The sequence below is a fragment of the Rhipicephalus microplus genome, chromosome 2 (assembly GCF_043290135.1).
Source record: "Rhipicephalus microplus isolate Deutch F79 chromosome 2, USDA_Rmic, whole genome shotgun sequence".
Lineage (NCBI taxonomy): Eukaryota > Metazoa > Arthropoda > Arachnida > Ixodida > Ixodidae > Rhipicephalus > Rhipicephalus microplus.
The window spans coordinates 280,276,053-280,291,301 of NC_134701.1; the positions used below are offsets into that span (position 1 = coordinate 280,276,053).

The 15,249-nt window shown below is 47.8% G+C and overlaps 1 protein-coding gene across 3 annotated transcripts in view; it reads right to left on the bottom strand.

The window, feature by feature from the left end:
- The window catches only part of LOC119179646 (uncharacterized), a 52,025-nt gene extending 37,268 nt beyond the window's left edge, over positions 1-14,757 (bottom strand). For 2 of the 3 annotated variants that reach the window (XM_075882107.1, XM_037430767.2), the window contains exons 1-2: positions 14,383-14,757; positions 5,455-5,682 (exon numbers count right to left, since the gene is read on the bottom strand). In XM_075882107.1, coding sequence (XP_075738222.1) covers positions 5,455-5,674 — 220 coding nt within the window. In that variant the 5' untranslated portion in view covers positions 5,675-5,682; positions 14,383-14,757. The remainder of the gene's footprint in view (positions 1-5,454; positions 5,683-14,382) is intronic. The other variant, XM_037430776.2, reaches the window with a different exon arrangement.
- Positions 14,758-15,249: the final 492 nt, after the last annotated feature.

Here is a 15,249-nt window from a genome sequence, read left to right on the forward strand (position 1 = left end):
ACTGGGTTGTGTGCCACCCGCGTCACTGTTGCTAGACGTCATACCACTGTTCTGTTTTACGTACTGGACCACTGCCCACATGACATCATTTTGGGACTCGATTTTCTGTCGGAGCATTCCGCCCTAATTGTTCTGCTGGTGTTGTTCAGCTCATCCTACCACACGCCGTTGACCATCCTGATCTTGCGCTACCAAAGCTATGCTCCGTCGACTTTGTTCGCCTATCTTGTCGAGCTGTGGCGTATATCGACGTCTCTTCTGATCTACCTGTGGCTGACGGCGATTATGTCCTTTCACATAATCCTGCAGTCCTGTGTTCGCTCAATGTTTCGTTCCCCCACACCATCATCACAATGAAGGACAACGTGGCATGTCTCCCTATTGTGAACTTTGGACTTTGTTCTGAAGTGCGGCCACGAGGGATATCCATTGCGACCCTTGCCACGGCCGGCGACTACCACATATCCGCCTTAAAAGAGGATACACCGCCATCTGCCAGTATTCAGTCGGGCAGTACACTAGACTGCATAACTAAAATGATTGCCTCTGATCTCCCGACTGAGCATGTGTCTGCGCTTCGTGGCCTTCTTGCGTCGTATCAAGACGTCTTTGATCTCTATGACCGACCCCTAGGTCAAACGACCGTCGCAAAGCATCGGATCAACACAGGCGATGCAAATCCAGTACACCGGCGACCCTATAGGGTTTCCTCCACCGAGCGCCACTTGATCCAGCAATAAGTCGACAAGATGCTTACCCGAGACATCATCGAACCTTCTTGAAGTCCTTGGGCTTCGTCCGTTGTGCTCGTGAGAAAGAAGGATAACAGCTGGCGCTTCTGTGTCGACTACAGAAATCTTAACAAAGTTACAAAAAAAAAAGACGTGTATCCTCTGCCACGGATAGATGACGCTCTTGACTTCCTTAGAGGAGCAAATTATTTCTCTTCCATCAACCTTCGTTCCGGGTACTTGCAGATATCAGTTGATGATCTGAACCATGAAAAGACAGCATTTATAACTTCCGACGGGCTATATCAGTTCAAAGTAATGCCGTTGGGGTTATGCAATGCCCCGGCTACATTCGAACGAATGATGGACGCTCTTCTTCACGGTTTCAAGTGGTCAATCTGCTTATGATACCTTGATGACGTCATTGTTTTTTTCGCCAACTTTCGAAACTCAGCTCGAGCGTCTCTCAACAATTCTTTCAGTTTTCCGCAAAGCAGGGCTCCAACTAAACTCGTCGAAATGTCACTTCGGTCGCCGGCAGCTCACTGTCCTTGGACACCTTGTCGATTCTTTTGGTGTTCGTCCCGATCCTGAGAAAGCCCGCGCCGTCAAGGATTTCCCTGTACCGACCTCTGCGAACGGCGTTCGAAGCTTTGTGGACCTTTGTTCTTACTTTCGTAGATTTGTGCAGAATTTCGCTGACGTCGCACGCCCGCACACGGAACTACTACAAAAAATGCGACTTTTGTGTGGGGACCTGAACAAGCCAGAGCAATCGTTGAACTGCCGACTAGACTTACGACGCCGCCGATTCTCGGCCTCTATGATATATGCGCTCCAAAGGAAGTGCGTACCGACGCCAGCGGCCACAGAATCGGAGCCGTTTTGGCACAACGACAGCATGGCTGCGAGCGCGTTATTGCATACGCTAGCAGTCTTTTATCGCCAGCAGAGCGAAATTACTCCATCACAGAACGCGAATGCCTCGCGTTCGTATGGGCAGTGGCTAAATTTCGGCCGTATTTGTACGGACGCCCGTTCACGGTTGTCACTGATCATCATGCCTTATGCTGGTTGTCGTCCTTAAAATATCCTAGTGGACGTCTCGGCCGGTGGGCTCTACGGCTACAGAAATATTCCTACACGGTTGTCTACAAATCAGGCCGACACAATGAGGATGCTGATTGCTTGTCGCATCATCCAGTAGACCCAGCAGACCTTTCTGAGAGCGATGAGTCTACTTGCGTTTTGGCACTTTCCGCGTTCAGCAACATCGGAGATCAGCAACGCCGTGATCCTCACCTCAGAGAGATAATCCTTCGGCTCGGTGGTCCCATAACTCCTCCGTCTCTCCGTATGTTCCTGCTCAAAGATGGTGTATTATATCGCTACAGCATGCATCCTGACGGACCTGAGCTGCTGTTGGTCATACCACAACATATGCGTCAGACTGTCCTCACACAGTTGCATGATATTCCGACAGCTGGTCACCTGGGAGTTTCAAGAACTTATGACCGCGTTCGACGTCGCTTCTTTTGGCCCGGTATTTACCGATCCATCTGCTGTTACGTCGCCTCATGCAAATCCTGTCAACACCGCAAAAAACCAGCAACCCTTCCAGCGGGACGCCTTCAGCCCATTCAGATCCCATCCGAACCATTTTATAGGGTAGGTGTTGACTTACTAGGACCGTTCCCTTTATCGGCCAGCGGAAACAAGTGGATAGCAGTCACCACGGATTACACCACTCGGTATGCCATCACGCGGACCCTTTCTACCAGTTGTGCGACCGACGTCGCTGACTTTTTTTTAGAAGACGTCATACTACACCACGGCGCTCCTCGGCAACTGCTTACCGATCGGGGTCGCTACTTTTTATCACAAGTTATCCAAGACATATTACACTCTTGCGCTACAAAGCACAAGTTCACAACGGCGTATCATCTTCAAACCAACGGGCTCACGGAGCGGCTAAATAGAACCATCACGGACATGCTCACCATGTACGTTTCTTCCGACCATCGTGACTTGGACTCCGCCCTCGCATTTGTGACATTTGCCTATAATACGTCCCGGCATGACACTGCAGGTTTCTCGCCATTTTTCTTCCTGTACGGACGAGAACCTACGTTGCCTTTTGACGCGCTCTTTCCTGCCGTTAGCCACACTTAAGAATATGCCCACGATGTGATCTCTAGAGCTCTAGAGGCACGTGAGATTGCTCGCCTGCGTCTGAGCGATTCGCAGGAACGACAACGACTGGTCTACAACGCGTGCCATCGTGATGTACACTTCAGTCAAGGTGACACAGTCCTTTTCTGGACGCCGTCATGGCGAGTTCACTTCGCCGTACTCGGGTCCGTACCGTGTGGTGCGGCAATTGAGTCACCGACGTGACATATGAAATCGAACCTTTTAACGCCACCAGCGCGCGATCGTGTTCTGACGATCGTGTTCTGACGTCGGCTGAAGCGATTACTCGGACCAACCAAGCACCGAGACGGTGCCTTCGCCGCTGGGGGTGATGCTACGGGGCGCCACAAATGAACATTATAGGAAAGAGGACGATGTTTAGGGCGAGCTCGTGCAGACTGGGCTCCTTATTGTATGCCTGCCTGTTTACCTAAAGTAAAGGTACTTTTCAGACGCCTTCTCCCCGTAACAATATATATAAACAATAAACAAATTTTGTTTATATAAGCTATAAACAAATTTATATATCCAAGATATCAGTTAACGCTCAAAATTTAACGTAATCTGTGTGTGATAAGTAAAGCGATACCACCTCCTCTGGTTTGCCGGTCGTTTCCTACGATTGCATAGCCTGAAGGTGTCACTTTCGAATCATTTACATCTTTATGAAGCCACGTTTCTGTTATAATCATTATGTCCGGCTCGTGCTCCAAGATCACTGCTTCAACTCCGTCAGCTTTATTTGATATGCTCCTAGCATTCACATTATTAATCTTAAAGCATGCTATTTGTCGTGGCTTACGGCAACCGTAACCAGTGTGGCCTGAACGAGTAATCCTGAGCCGTTTTCAGCTTGCTTCATTCCAACTGTAAATAATGTTAGTTGCCTTTAGTTTATCGAAAGGAAGTTTAGCTTTCATTCCCCGCTTTCTGTCTTCTGCTGATGAAATCCATAGTTCTTTCTGCCGACAACTCGCTTGGAAAAATATTCATTGATGCTGCATTGTGTGCCCCTGAGTTTTCGACAGTTTGTCCTGATTTTCAGCTTGTCCCTGAATTCCACTACTTTCAAGATGACCAGACAATTCCTATCAGGCGTTTTCTTTCCCAGTCGGTGAATTGTCTCGATTGAGCTCAGCTTTGCATTAAGTACTTTGCCAAAGAGATCGTCATTCACCTTTCTGAGTAACAGCGTGTAGCAAGAGCAGACAGCAAGAGTTGTTGCTAGGTAACATTTTACGTGGGCGCAGGTTTGTCTGCGGCATGATTGGATGTATAATGGAACTTTAGCTACAGTTCTGCATGATTTTGATATTTATCTGTTGCTTTTTATTGCGCAAATCTTCTACGGCTGTCACAGGGTGAATTTTTGATCGCCATCGAGCCACACCGGGATGAAAGTTTGCGGCGGTTTATTCCGTTCTGCAGCTGCAACAAATTTACCGAACTCAATCGAAAAATATGGTCCCGATATGGCTCAATCGCGATAAGCTGCCAGCCGGCCGTATTACCTTGCACATTTGCACGCACTAGAACGCTGCAAGAGGTGGCTTGTTATGGTGTATAGATGACAATTTCATGTTCCAGTGAAAATACCAGAGTCCAGAACTTACAAGTTCTTTGATAGGCAGTATCAGACACCGCAGTTACTGTTGCAAGGTGAGATATTGTTTGAAGTTGGTCACGTTATCGCCTGTAGCTTGAATCATCACAAAGACGACGTCGCACTAAATGGGCTCATTCCACAACAAGGAAACCATGAGCTGGAAAAAAGAACACTTAAGAAAAGTAATGTGGCAACGGAATGACGCTCTTCTGAAGCAGGGTGACAAGTGAAAGTGAGAGCTCCAGCTTGGCTTCCTCATGTATACGTAGCGCACTGTGGCATGGGACCGTAATGCACCATGTTGTCGATAACTTTGACTGCACTTTTCTAGATTGTGTAGTCTCTTCTCCACACAACACGAAGTGAGAGCAGAACAATACTGTTCAAAAAGAAAAACGCCAGAAATCACGGTTACAGTCAACGCGTTGAACGATCCACCCTCTTCCCTTGGACCAAAGTGAGCTAGCTCACTTGATCCAACCCTGCACGTCACTAAGATTGCAGCGCCCGCGTGTCCAGTGGTGGGCCTCGCGCCCAACACCATTCTGCAGGCTTCACACCGAATCGATCGAGGCTTTCTGCTACAAGAGGTGATTTGTGGATTAACCCCACCGTGGTGATCTAGTGAACATCATGCTCGACTGTCGATCCGAAGGTCTAGGGATCGAATCCCAACCACATGGGCCGAATTTCGGTGTAGCCGAAATGCTGGAAGCCCGTGTACATCCGGTGCGCATTAGAGAACACTAGATGATCAAAGTGTCCAGAGCCCTCCAATACGGCGTCGCTCATATTCACATCGTGGTCTTGGAACATAAAATCCGAATAATTATTAAAATAATTGCCTCGTGTTTACAAGAATGAACAACAGCCAACACAGAATATTTGGGCGGAGCTGGGCAAGCGGCCGCCGGAGAGACTCACTGGATACTCCCGCTGTGGCTGCGATGAAGGCGATGGGCAGCGAGGCAGCAGCCCGAGTCACGTGCACGCTGCGCACCAGGTGCAGGTAGAGCAGGCCGTACGAGCGGAACAGCGCCGAGGCGAAGAAGAACAGCCACCCACTGGCCAGCACCGTGGGCCAGCTGGTGGGGGCCGGGCCAGCTGGGACGTCGCCCGCGGCGGCGCGACTGTACGGCACCATGGCTGCCCCTGCGAAGCGCGCGGCTCAGGTTCGCACACACCTTTCGGGGAAGAATGAAAACTTGTGGTAGAATACGCGTCACTTTAGAGGGTACGTACAAAAAAACGTGACAAAATAATTGAGTACTTTCATTACATTGTTCCATTTCGTAGCTTGCTGGAAATAAACAGAATCTAAAAACCTAGCATAAGAAAACTAAAAAGAGAAAAAACAAACAGAAAACTAAAAAATACAGTTGTTATTCTAGCAACCGTGTAATGTTATGCATGCTCCCAGGATTGCGGAGAAACGCGCGTATGCGTCAAGGCTTGCTTCCTCCTCCTCCTAGGCTCAGAACCGTTTCCGACAAACGTGAAAACACTTCATTGTTTATGTGCAGCGTACAGTTTACAGTGAAACGCCGCTTTCTTTTAGCTTAATGCTGCGATCTCAACTCGTCCGCCTCGGAGGTATTGTCGTTACGATGACCGGCTTCCCAAACGACAGTCACGGGTTCGAATGAGGTGAAATCCCGGAGGTCCAGTAGACAGGCTGCGCTATGGCGCATGCACGTTATTGAAAACACCAGATGGTCAGAACACCCGGAGAACTCCACAACGGCGTGCCTCAAGATCACACCGTGCTTTTGGCGCGTAAAACCCCAAATATTGTTACCTAATCGAAACACGCAAAGCCAGGTTACTTTTTTTAGAGGCGAATCTCCTATAAGGGCCTATCCAATTGTCGTCGTACGCGTCCGTCACGCGGAGATGGGATGTGAGACACAAATATAAGACAGACGAGAATGTTTAACAGTATAGACCAATATTAATCATAATTGTGACGGAACAATACGAAACAACTAGAAGCACAAACTCTTTATACTAGTCGGCGACTTCAACGTATACACATTGCGGACTATAGGACCTCGCTTTGTCGTCGAATCCCACTGTCTCTTGTCATGGTGGTTAGAAAACCATCGATATAGTCGAAATATGTGTATGCGTGAATGAACAAAATAGCTTTACGATAGACAAACAACAATTATACAATTGTGAAGAGACAATGTCAAACACCTACAAGTACAAATCTCTTATACCAACGAACACATTACGGACCTTATAGGACCTAGCTTTGTCGTCGACGCTTTATGTCACTTAATTTATATTATACGGGGCAACGCTCGGGTAACATATGTCATACACAAAAAAAAGGTTTAGCAGCACACTGATAAGAATTGTAAATGTCGCAGAACGATACAAAACGCCTACAAGCACAAAAACTTTACAATAGTCGGCGACTTCAGAGATGACAATATGTACACTATAGGCGTTTGTCTCTTCTTGTAGTCGTCTCGTTTGCGCCTTATTCTTTCCGTGAAAAATGCGCCAACTAGCTTAACGAAACGTCTACTTGAATAAATTATGAACCTCATAGGACTAAGCGTCGCCTGCTCGTAATCATTCACTTTGTGAAGATGCGTGTTTTTTTTTACACGCATATGAGATTCGTCAATTACAGATAGTTCTGCAAACTATATGCTAAATCATTAGTTGCTGTACTAACGTTAGTAGTGCTTTTGGTAGTAGTTGCTACAGCCAAAATACGATTTTTTTTGTTTTATGCGTAGTTAACTGCTAAAGATAACACGAGCCTGTACACACCATATAGCGGTGCGCCATCTACCGTCGACCACACCGATAGAGCGAAAATGGGTCGTCGTGCTATTCATCGGTACACCAATTTACTACTACGCGGCGAATACTTGGTTCTGTTTTCACATAAAGCGCTTAAATGCAGTAATACCGTCACACTTCCATTTTGATAGAAGAATCACAGCCATAACGGTACGTAGCGAGTGGTGTGGCTTTCGGTAGGTATTGGCTTGTGTGAAGCGTTATACCTATGTAATGATTGTGATTGGTATGTGGAGTTTAACGTCCCAAAACCACCATAGGGTTATGAAATACGTCGTAGTGGAGGGCCGCGAAAATTTCGACCACCAGGGGTTCTTCAACTTGCCCCCAAATCTGAACACACGGGCCAGTACAGCATTTCCGCCTCCATCGAAAATGCAGTTGACGCAACCGGGATTCGATTCCGCGACCTGTGGGTCAGCAGTAGAGTACATTAGCCACTAGACCACCACGGCGGAGCTATATAACGATGCCAAACTTCTACTGATATTCTGACTTCGAGATACAAGCACAAATCTATGATTGCCGAAAAGCGCGTCGCGGAAGAAAGGTAAAAATGGAAAATATTTGCGCCAAGTAGGAGGACAGGCCATTGGTTAAGGGAGAGATGCGTCTCGGACGTAGCGTTGCCGCCGATTAGTGGTGTCGATTACAGCATAAATGTCGCAAACATACTCGCTGCAACGCGTAAATGTGGTCAGGCGCTAGGAGTGCACGGAACTGTACATGACAAAAAATAAACGTGAACGAGTTAAGACTTCCCGTGATGTGCAAGGCATGCAGGGCCTATCTGCGCATTCAAGAGCCGTCAGTTCGGGGTCACCGATGCTTGCTTGAAGACAGTCATTTGTTTATCGCTGCTGCAAGATAAACTTTAAGTGCCGTGCCCGTACAGGATGCCATTGTTCCTGAATACGACCTACAAAGTGCAATGGATGCGTGTGCTGCGGGACGTTGATTCTTAAAGAGGAAATGCGTTGAGCTGCCGTCGCCCGAAAACGAGAACAATGGAAGAGTTAGCGGGCATGAAAGGGCCAAGACGAGCGGTGACGTGCGCGCACCACATCCGCGTTCATCCAAGCGGAGCGCAAAGCCATTCATTACGTCGAGGCCTCAAGCGTTCGCAGCCGTCTACGCGAGCATCGGTACCATGATATATGGGAGCTATAGTGTACTCAAACTTGCCATAAAAAATTTTTATAAAAGAATATCTATCAAAACATACTTGCTAGCTATCACGTGAAAATTTTGCATGTCGTTCAATAGATGCATATTGTACGGCGTTTGCTATTTGACTTGACAAGTTTGATCTCCGCACGTCCAAAAATGCAGACATTGAGAAGTAAGTTACCACGATAACACTGTTCGTTGCCTAAGATTGACGAGGTTCAGAGTAACAAAAACTGATAACTACACAGCTTTCTTAGATCTTACAGGGTAATATTCCGCCATCACAATTCGTAACATAGCGGTTCAATCACTTTTCGAAGTCGTGAAAAATGGGTGCTTCTCCGGATGCGAGTTCTCGCTAGCGATGAGAACTGTACCTTTTCTCGAGCAGAATGGTTGATATATGTGCACTCTATGTACAAAAAAAGATTCAAGGCAGGAACAACTAGACAGCGTTGACAATGCGGCTCTCTAAACTACAAAAGCCAATGCCAATTGTGATGAGCGAAATGACTTTAAGTGAAACACGGCCGTGACGGAAGGCTTAGTTTAACGGAATTCTTTTTCGAGAATGACAGATATGAGCGGAGCTCCAATGAACGCCTTTTTAGTGGCACAAGCCTCGTCTGCAGTGGAACAAATAATCACGCGCACTGTCATCGTTATATTGCGAAATAAATGAGGAAACCGCGCAACTTCTTAGCCTCAACTGCACGTTAGATCTTTCAAAAGTATGATTAAAAGTGCTGGCGTAATTCTAGAGGTTCCATCGTCCAGAAGTTGCATTCGAATTTTATAAAACAGAAGATACCTTATCTGTCTCCAGCATGTGATGTGCCCGTTAAACCTTGTTTTGCAATGTGAACGTCTCAGTCAGCGCCATTAAGAAGGCCCTCGCCCTGTTCAGGTTTCTTAGATGATAAGCAGCAGTGCGCGCATTCACTTCGAAGCGTTAAAGAACTGCCAGATATGGACCTTGAGATGTTTTTCTTTCTTTCTTTTTTTTCCCTATCGTAGAAGCGGAGCTGCGGCCCACGAACGAGGATCGTATTTCAGAAGTCGGATGCTCACGCACTCGTTAGCTCGTCTAAAATTTAAAAAAAAACTTCGTCGCGTGAACTAGCTATACGCGATTGCATTGAAGCTTATTCCTTTAAAAAATAAATAAAAGAAAAAAATCTACCAGATTCTACGAATTGTGGGAATCGATTCCATGTATACGAAAGAGTAAGCTATATAGCAGACGCCTATGTCGCATTTTTTTCTTTCTTTTTTGCTCCGAGCAAGGTCTTACGAGTTGTATTGCCACTTTTGTGCACATTGTGTGGCTATTTGCATGTCGTGGGCACGTCAACTACGTTGGCGGGTAAATCGCAGTTAATTGTCCGACATGCTGATATGCGAGGTTTAACGTCCCAAAACCACCATGTGATTATGAGAGACGCCGTAGTGGAGGGCTCCGGAAATTTCGGCCACTTGGGGTTCTTTAACATGCACCCAAATCTGAGCACACGGGCCTACAACATTTTCGTTTCCATCGAGAAGGGATTGTCCAGCATCGACACTCATGTTACAGGAAGGACATGGATGTGCGCATTATGAAATGTTCATTACATCGTTTGAAAGGCGGACAGCCAACGGCTGCAACCACAAAATGACGTTAGAAAAGCATCACTACGGCAACAGCTGTTGGGAGATTCGTGCAAAGTGTGTTAGAAAGTGTTAGAACGTCCCTTTTAGCTTATTTCGGGTTGGTATGTAGGTTGTGAATCGTGCGTGGCACACGCACATGCCATAGTGTGCTGGTATGCGCTATACGTGAAAGGGAAAAGGGATTCGTATACGGCTGTCACGTATCAAGGCGAAAGTGCCATATGACTAATGAGAATGTGCAACACAAGCGGGAACTGCCCACAGCACACGAACGCAAACTCCTATCTCTCTATTTGTCATCGAAAACGTTCACCCTAACACTTGAACTATTTGCTCGACGTCAAACATTGTGGAGAAGACGGTGGACGGAGCGAACATGTGAGCAAACACTCGCATCTCTGAGCTTTCCATCATGGTTTTACCAAGGCAGCTCAGACGTACCAGTCGAATTTGCAGCAAAGGTACGATAAGGTTAATGAAAACCGGCAGATAATGAAGCCTGGAAGTGTATAGGGGACGTTAATCGAATCATTAAATTGTAGTGTAGTAATTGTGGCATAGACCTATTAATCGAATCATTAAATTGTAGTGTAGTAATTGTGGCATAGACCTACAGAGAATGTAAAGGGGACGAAAACACAACTTGCCGCCGGCAGTGACAGAATTTGCAACTTTAGAACCAAAAATTTCCTTCTCCTTATTATCTGCCAGTCACAAGCGACGTATACTGATGCTGCCCGGTCACCCTTCGAAAGCTTTCTACACCTAACGTTGTCTTGCATTGCGTCCGTGATTGGACCAACTCCGTGAGTCGACCAAGCTAAAACGTGATGTGACGACGTCATCACGTGTCGTTACGTCACGTGGCGCCATAATGATGTGGTAAATTTTGGTGATCTGAGACGTGATCGCGGCGTCATCCTTAACATTATTCTTTGCATCACTTATCCCCGACGCCGCGGGACGCCCACGGTCAAATTTCGCGTTTGATTATGCATCTAACCCCCGTATTCTAAAACCTCCCTTCACTTGACGCTTCGCCTTCACTTGAGAAATCCAATAGGAGCGTCATCTATAGGCACGGCAAGTCACTGCATATCAGCAAAAGTCTGCTAGGATTCTTGAGTAGCGCAGCGTCATTTTAAGCCGAGCGGTGACGCAGTGCTCAACTCTGACACGTGAAGGGTGAAGGTCGAGTCGAGGAGCGTTTGTGAACACGGGGGTAAGGCTTTCACTCTAGTAATGTTTGTCGATATACCATGCGAGGTTTTGTGGGTAGAGACGTCAGAACAAGGTTTGACTCAGGCATTCGCACATTAACGACTTCACGATTGAAGTGTGCACTTGGATGCACAGAGACGTTTTCGCAAAATGCGAACGTGCACGCCTGTTGAGTTTGGGATGAGACGCAAGGTGTCACGCTCGCAAATGATCCTTCAGCTGTCAAGGTACAACTATCGGTAGGCGTGAACAGATAATACATGACGAGTCTGCTATCACCATAGTCGATTACGAGTTCTTCAAGGAGACGTTAGGTAAATGTGCCTGGTCAGGACTCACTACCATGTCGCTTTTTTTTCTATGTTTTAATATAAGAAGAACCAACGGTTGTACGAATAGGAATTGCCAAGATGCTATTTCGTCTACTTCATTCGGCGTAGTCATAAATCATTAGGCAACATATTATAAGGGAACACTGAGTAATTCAACGTTAATAAATTGACTGATTTTGTGGTATTTTAAATACATCATCTTTATAGTTCCTGGTTTTCACACTGCCGTTTTTAACTCCTTTGAAACTTTGTTTCAAGAAACGCAAATAGATAAACAATATGAATAAATAAATATTTTCATTTTTCATCTACATGTATTTGCTTCGTCTGACTAAACGTGAAAAAATGTTTGAAAACATGGCATCAAAGATAAGCAAGATATATAATGTTAGCGGGCGTACGTATTTTGATTTTCAGTGGAGGCGGCTTTTGGCAAGCTCGAGTGCTTGTTTTGTGCTAATGCAGCGACCGCGGGTCCGTTTGTTATTGCATCGGTGGTCAGGAGCCCGGAATAGTACTTAGCTAGCAACCGTGACTTCCCACCGAACGTATCTTGCAGCGATGGCACAGACGTGTCACCGGACGCACAGCGACTATGCGGCTCGAAGAACAAAGGGAGTCAACAGCCATTGAACTGTCTTTCCGATTACCGCGCGTCCTTCGTGAGACGCAACGACGCTTCGTCTTCGAAGCTTGACTGAGGGCGACGTGTCGTTTGCTGCAGGTTTAACGCCTCTTTTACCGCGTCGATCATTATTGTTCCCGAGTGGCTGCCGATCGAATCATGGCCGCGACGGTCGCGTTTCAGTGGGCACGAAGTGCTGGAGGGTCTTGCACTTAAGTTCAAATGCACGTTATTTATATAATGTTGGATGGTCAGAATATACGGAGTCCTCCACTATGGCATCGCTCATAATCACACTGTAGCCTCTAACTGCATGTTAAACCTCAACAGTAATTATTCTAATGTTTATTTGAGATTTTTTTGCTAGCGCCAGCGCAAAATACCACGCAGTTGTTTCTGGGCCCAGTAAGTAAATTACGATTGATTGTCTAAAGGAGAGTGATCGCTAATGATTCAATTTCTGTTTCCGCTTTCTTTTCCTTCAGTGAATCGTGTGAATGCCCTACATAGCTATCATTCGGACGAGTCGGTGGGATGGATGATATGATGCGGTAGCGGAGGAAACTAACCCTTTCAAGACACCGCCCGCACGCACTATGGCCAGTGTCCTCCGTTGCATGTCCTCCGTTGCTATGGCCAGTGTCCTACGTTGTCCTACCTTGCATAAGCACTCGGCCGGGTTTTGCACGCGACGCAAGCGGTCAACGAACCGACGTATACGGGCTGACAGCGGCGGCTTCTCTAGATGTTCGCGGATGTCCCAAACGCGGAACCATGGCGGCCCATCATCGACAATGGGCCGTCCGCGGCCACCGTCCGGTCACGGCCGTGGGGAAGTCAGGAGGCCATTTCTCTCTTTTTCATCCTTTTCAGTCTCTCATCCTTCACGCACGCTCTGTACCAGGAAGTTGCAGCTGCCTCTCCAATCGCTGCGTGCAAGGCGTGCCCTCATTCGATACAAGAAAAAAAAAAAAACAAAACATGATCCGCTATACATAATCGCCATATACGCTGCAGTGTATGTCCAGCGTGAGGTAAGGGGAGGGGTCTTGCAAAACTACCTCGCTTTTCACTGCTGTTGTATTTTCGCTCAAACAGGCGCAAGACGTGCGCACACACACGCTGCCGGTTCCTACGCGTCGTCGATTTATATTTGCGGTTGTGCAAGTGGTAGCGTTGCCTAGCATCTGCCCCGCATGCTGATGAGGACGGCGAGTGGCTTCCCTCTCCAACGTGCCCTCTCAAGACCACGATTCTACTGCAGTCGAAGAACAAGGGTGGCGGCTAGTCTCGGACACGTTGTGCACAGTCGGACGAACGTTGAATAGTGAACGGGAATCCAAGCAGAACGGACCATTCGCCGGCTTTGATATGAGGATGAAAGATGACCGACAAATCAGCCAGCGGCAGCGATAAAGCGCGGTAGACGCTTGCTCGTCAAAGGGCAAAGTACTCGTTATCTTCGTTACGCCGTTACGCTGGAGGCTCGCGGTTAGGCTGCAACCTTTTTGGTTCACGCTTTCTGTTCCGAGAAGTCGCGGAAAAAAAAGAGATGTCGATGTCGCCCGACGAGCGCCACTGTTAGATGAGCCTATATATGAGTACACTGTCGCATGACGTGGTGTGAGTTGTTTCCAACCTGTTTTTTGAGGATGAAGTCACACAGCCGTCACGGCGACGGCGGTACGTTAGCGAGCCCTTAACGGCAGGTGTGGCTAACGTTGCGCACGACTCCGTCTTCCCTCTTCCGCTCCGCTACGACTGCGCATCTCACACAACTAAAAGAGCGAGGGAAGAGATGGGTGATGGAACATGTAATGCCCGCGCGAACTTCAATTAAACGCCTTAATTGAGACAAGAAATGCTGTCTTGATCAGAATAACAATGAGCTGCATTCGTAAATCATGAGTCAGTCTGGCAGCACGGAGTTAACTCCTTGTACCGTGGCACGCGCCTGTCGGCTTCTTCAGCTGTTACCAAGTACGCTTAACTCAAGCGTGCACGCTCGACACTGATTTTGGCGGTACGAACCTGCTTACCGGACGCTGTGCTGTCACACTTTCAGGTCATATTCACCAGACAGCGATGACGGCAACGGCGGCGGACGTGTCTGGCGCAGCTGCACGCCGCTGCCGCTCCGAGCGTAGCGCACTTGCCATGCGACGCCGCCCAGGCGGCTCCGACACTCGGCACAACAAATCTGTCCGGTGACTCCCGCTGCTCGACGCAGGTCGCACGTTGGCCGTCCAAGAAGGCGTCTCTTTTCTTTCAGCACTGGTGCTTCAATCGGTTGATAAACCATCCACAGGGCGCACTCAACATTCGCGGCGAATGTGTCCGCGGAGGCCTGTTGCCGCGCTGCACGCGGGAACCCAACACCTGTTTAGCGTCTCTCTCTTTCTCTTTGCCTGCCCTTCTCACCATCGGCCTCGGTCGCGCTCTTCCCGCTCTGGTTTTCTCTCCCACGCTGGGCAAACTTCCGCCGCCGGCGTGGCTGCTGCATTCGCCGGCTGGAGCAAGGCGCTCGTGACTCGACTGATAGACGCACGAGAGTTGTTGTGCGTGGCCTGTTTGCGGAGGCGGTTCTGGAGGCGGCCATGTTCTTTTCACGCCGCTGTCTACGACGTCTTCGCACGAAATTATTATGCAGATCCTGGCACAAATTTCGTATGAGCAGTGTTGGCAGTTGGAGCAATGGGACAGAACATAGCAGTCGCGTTTTCTCATCCTGATTAGTGTGATCCCTCATCCCGAACCTTCTCACTTTAATTGACGAGAAGAAGGACAAACAGAGCAGAACAAATAAGAAAACTACAAAAAGTGCATGCAAGCAGCCCAATGAACTAACGAAACACGATCACTTTTCTCGCTAGCTGAACTACAATGTAAGAGAAAGCC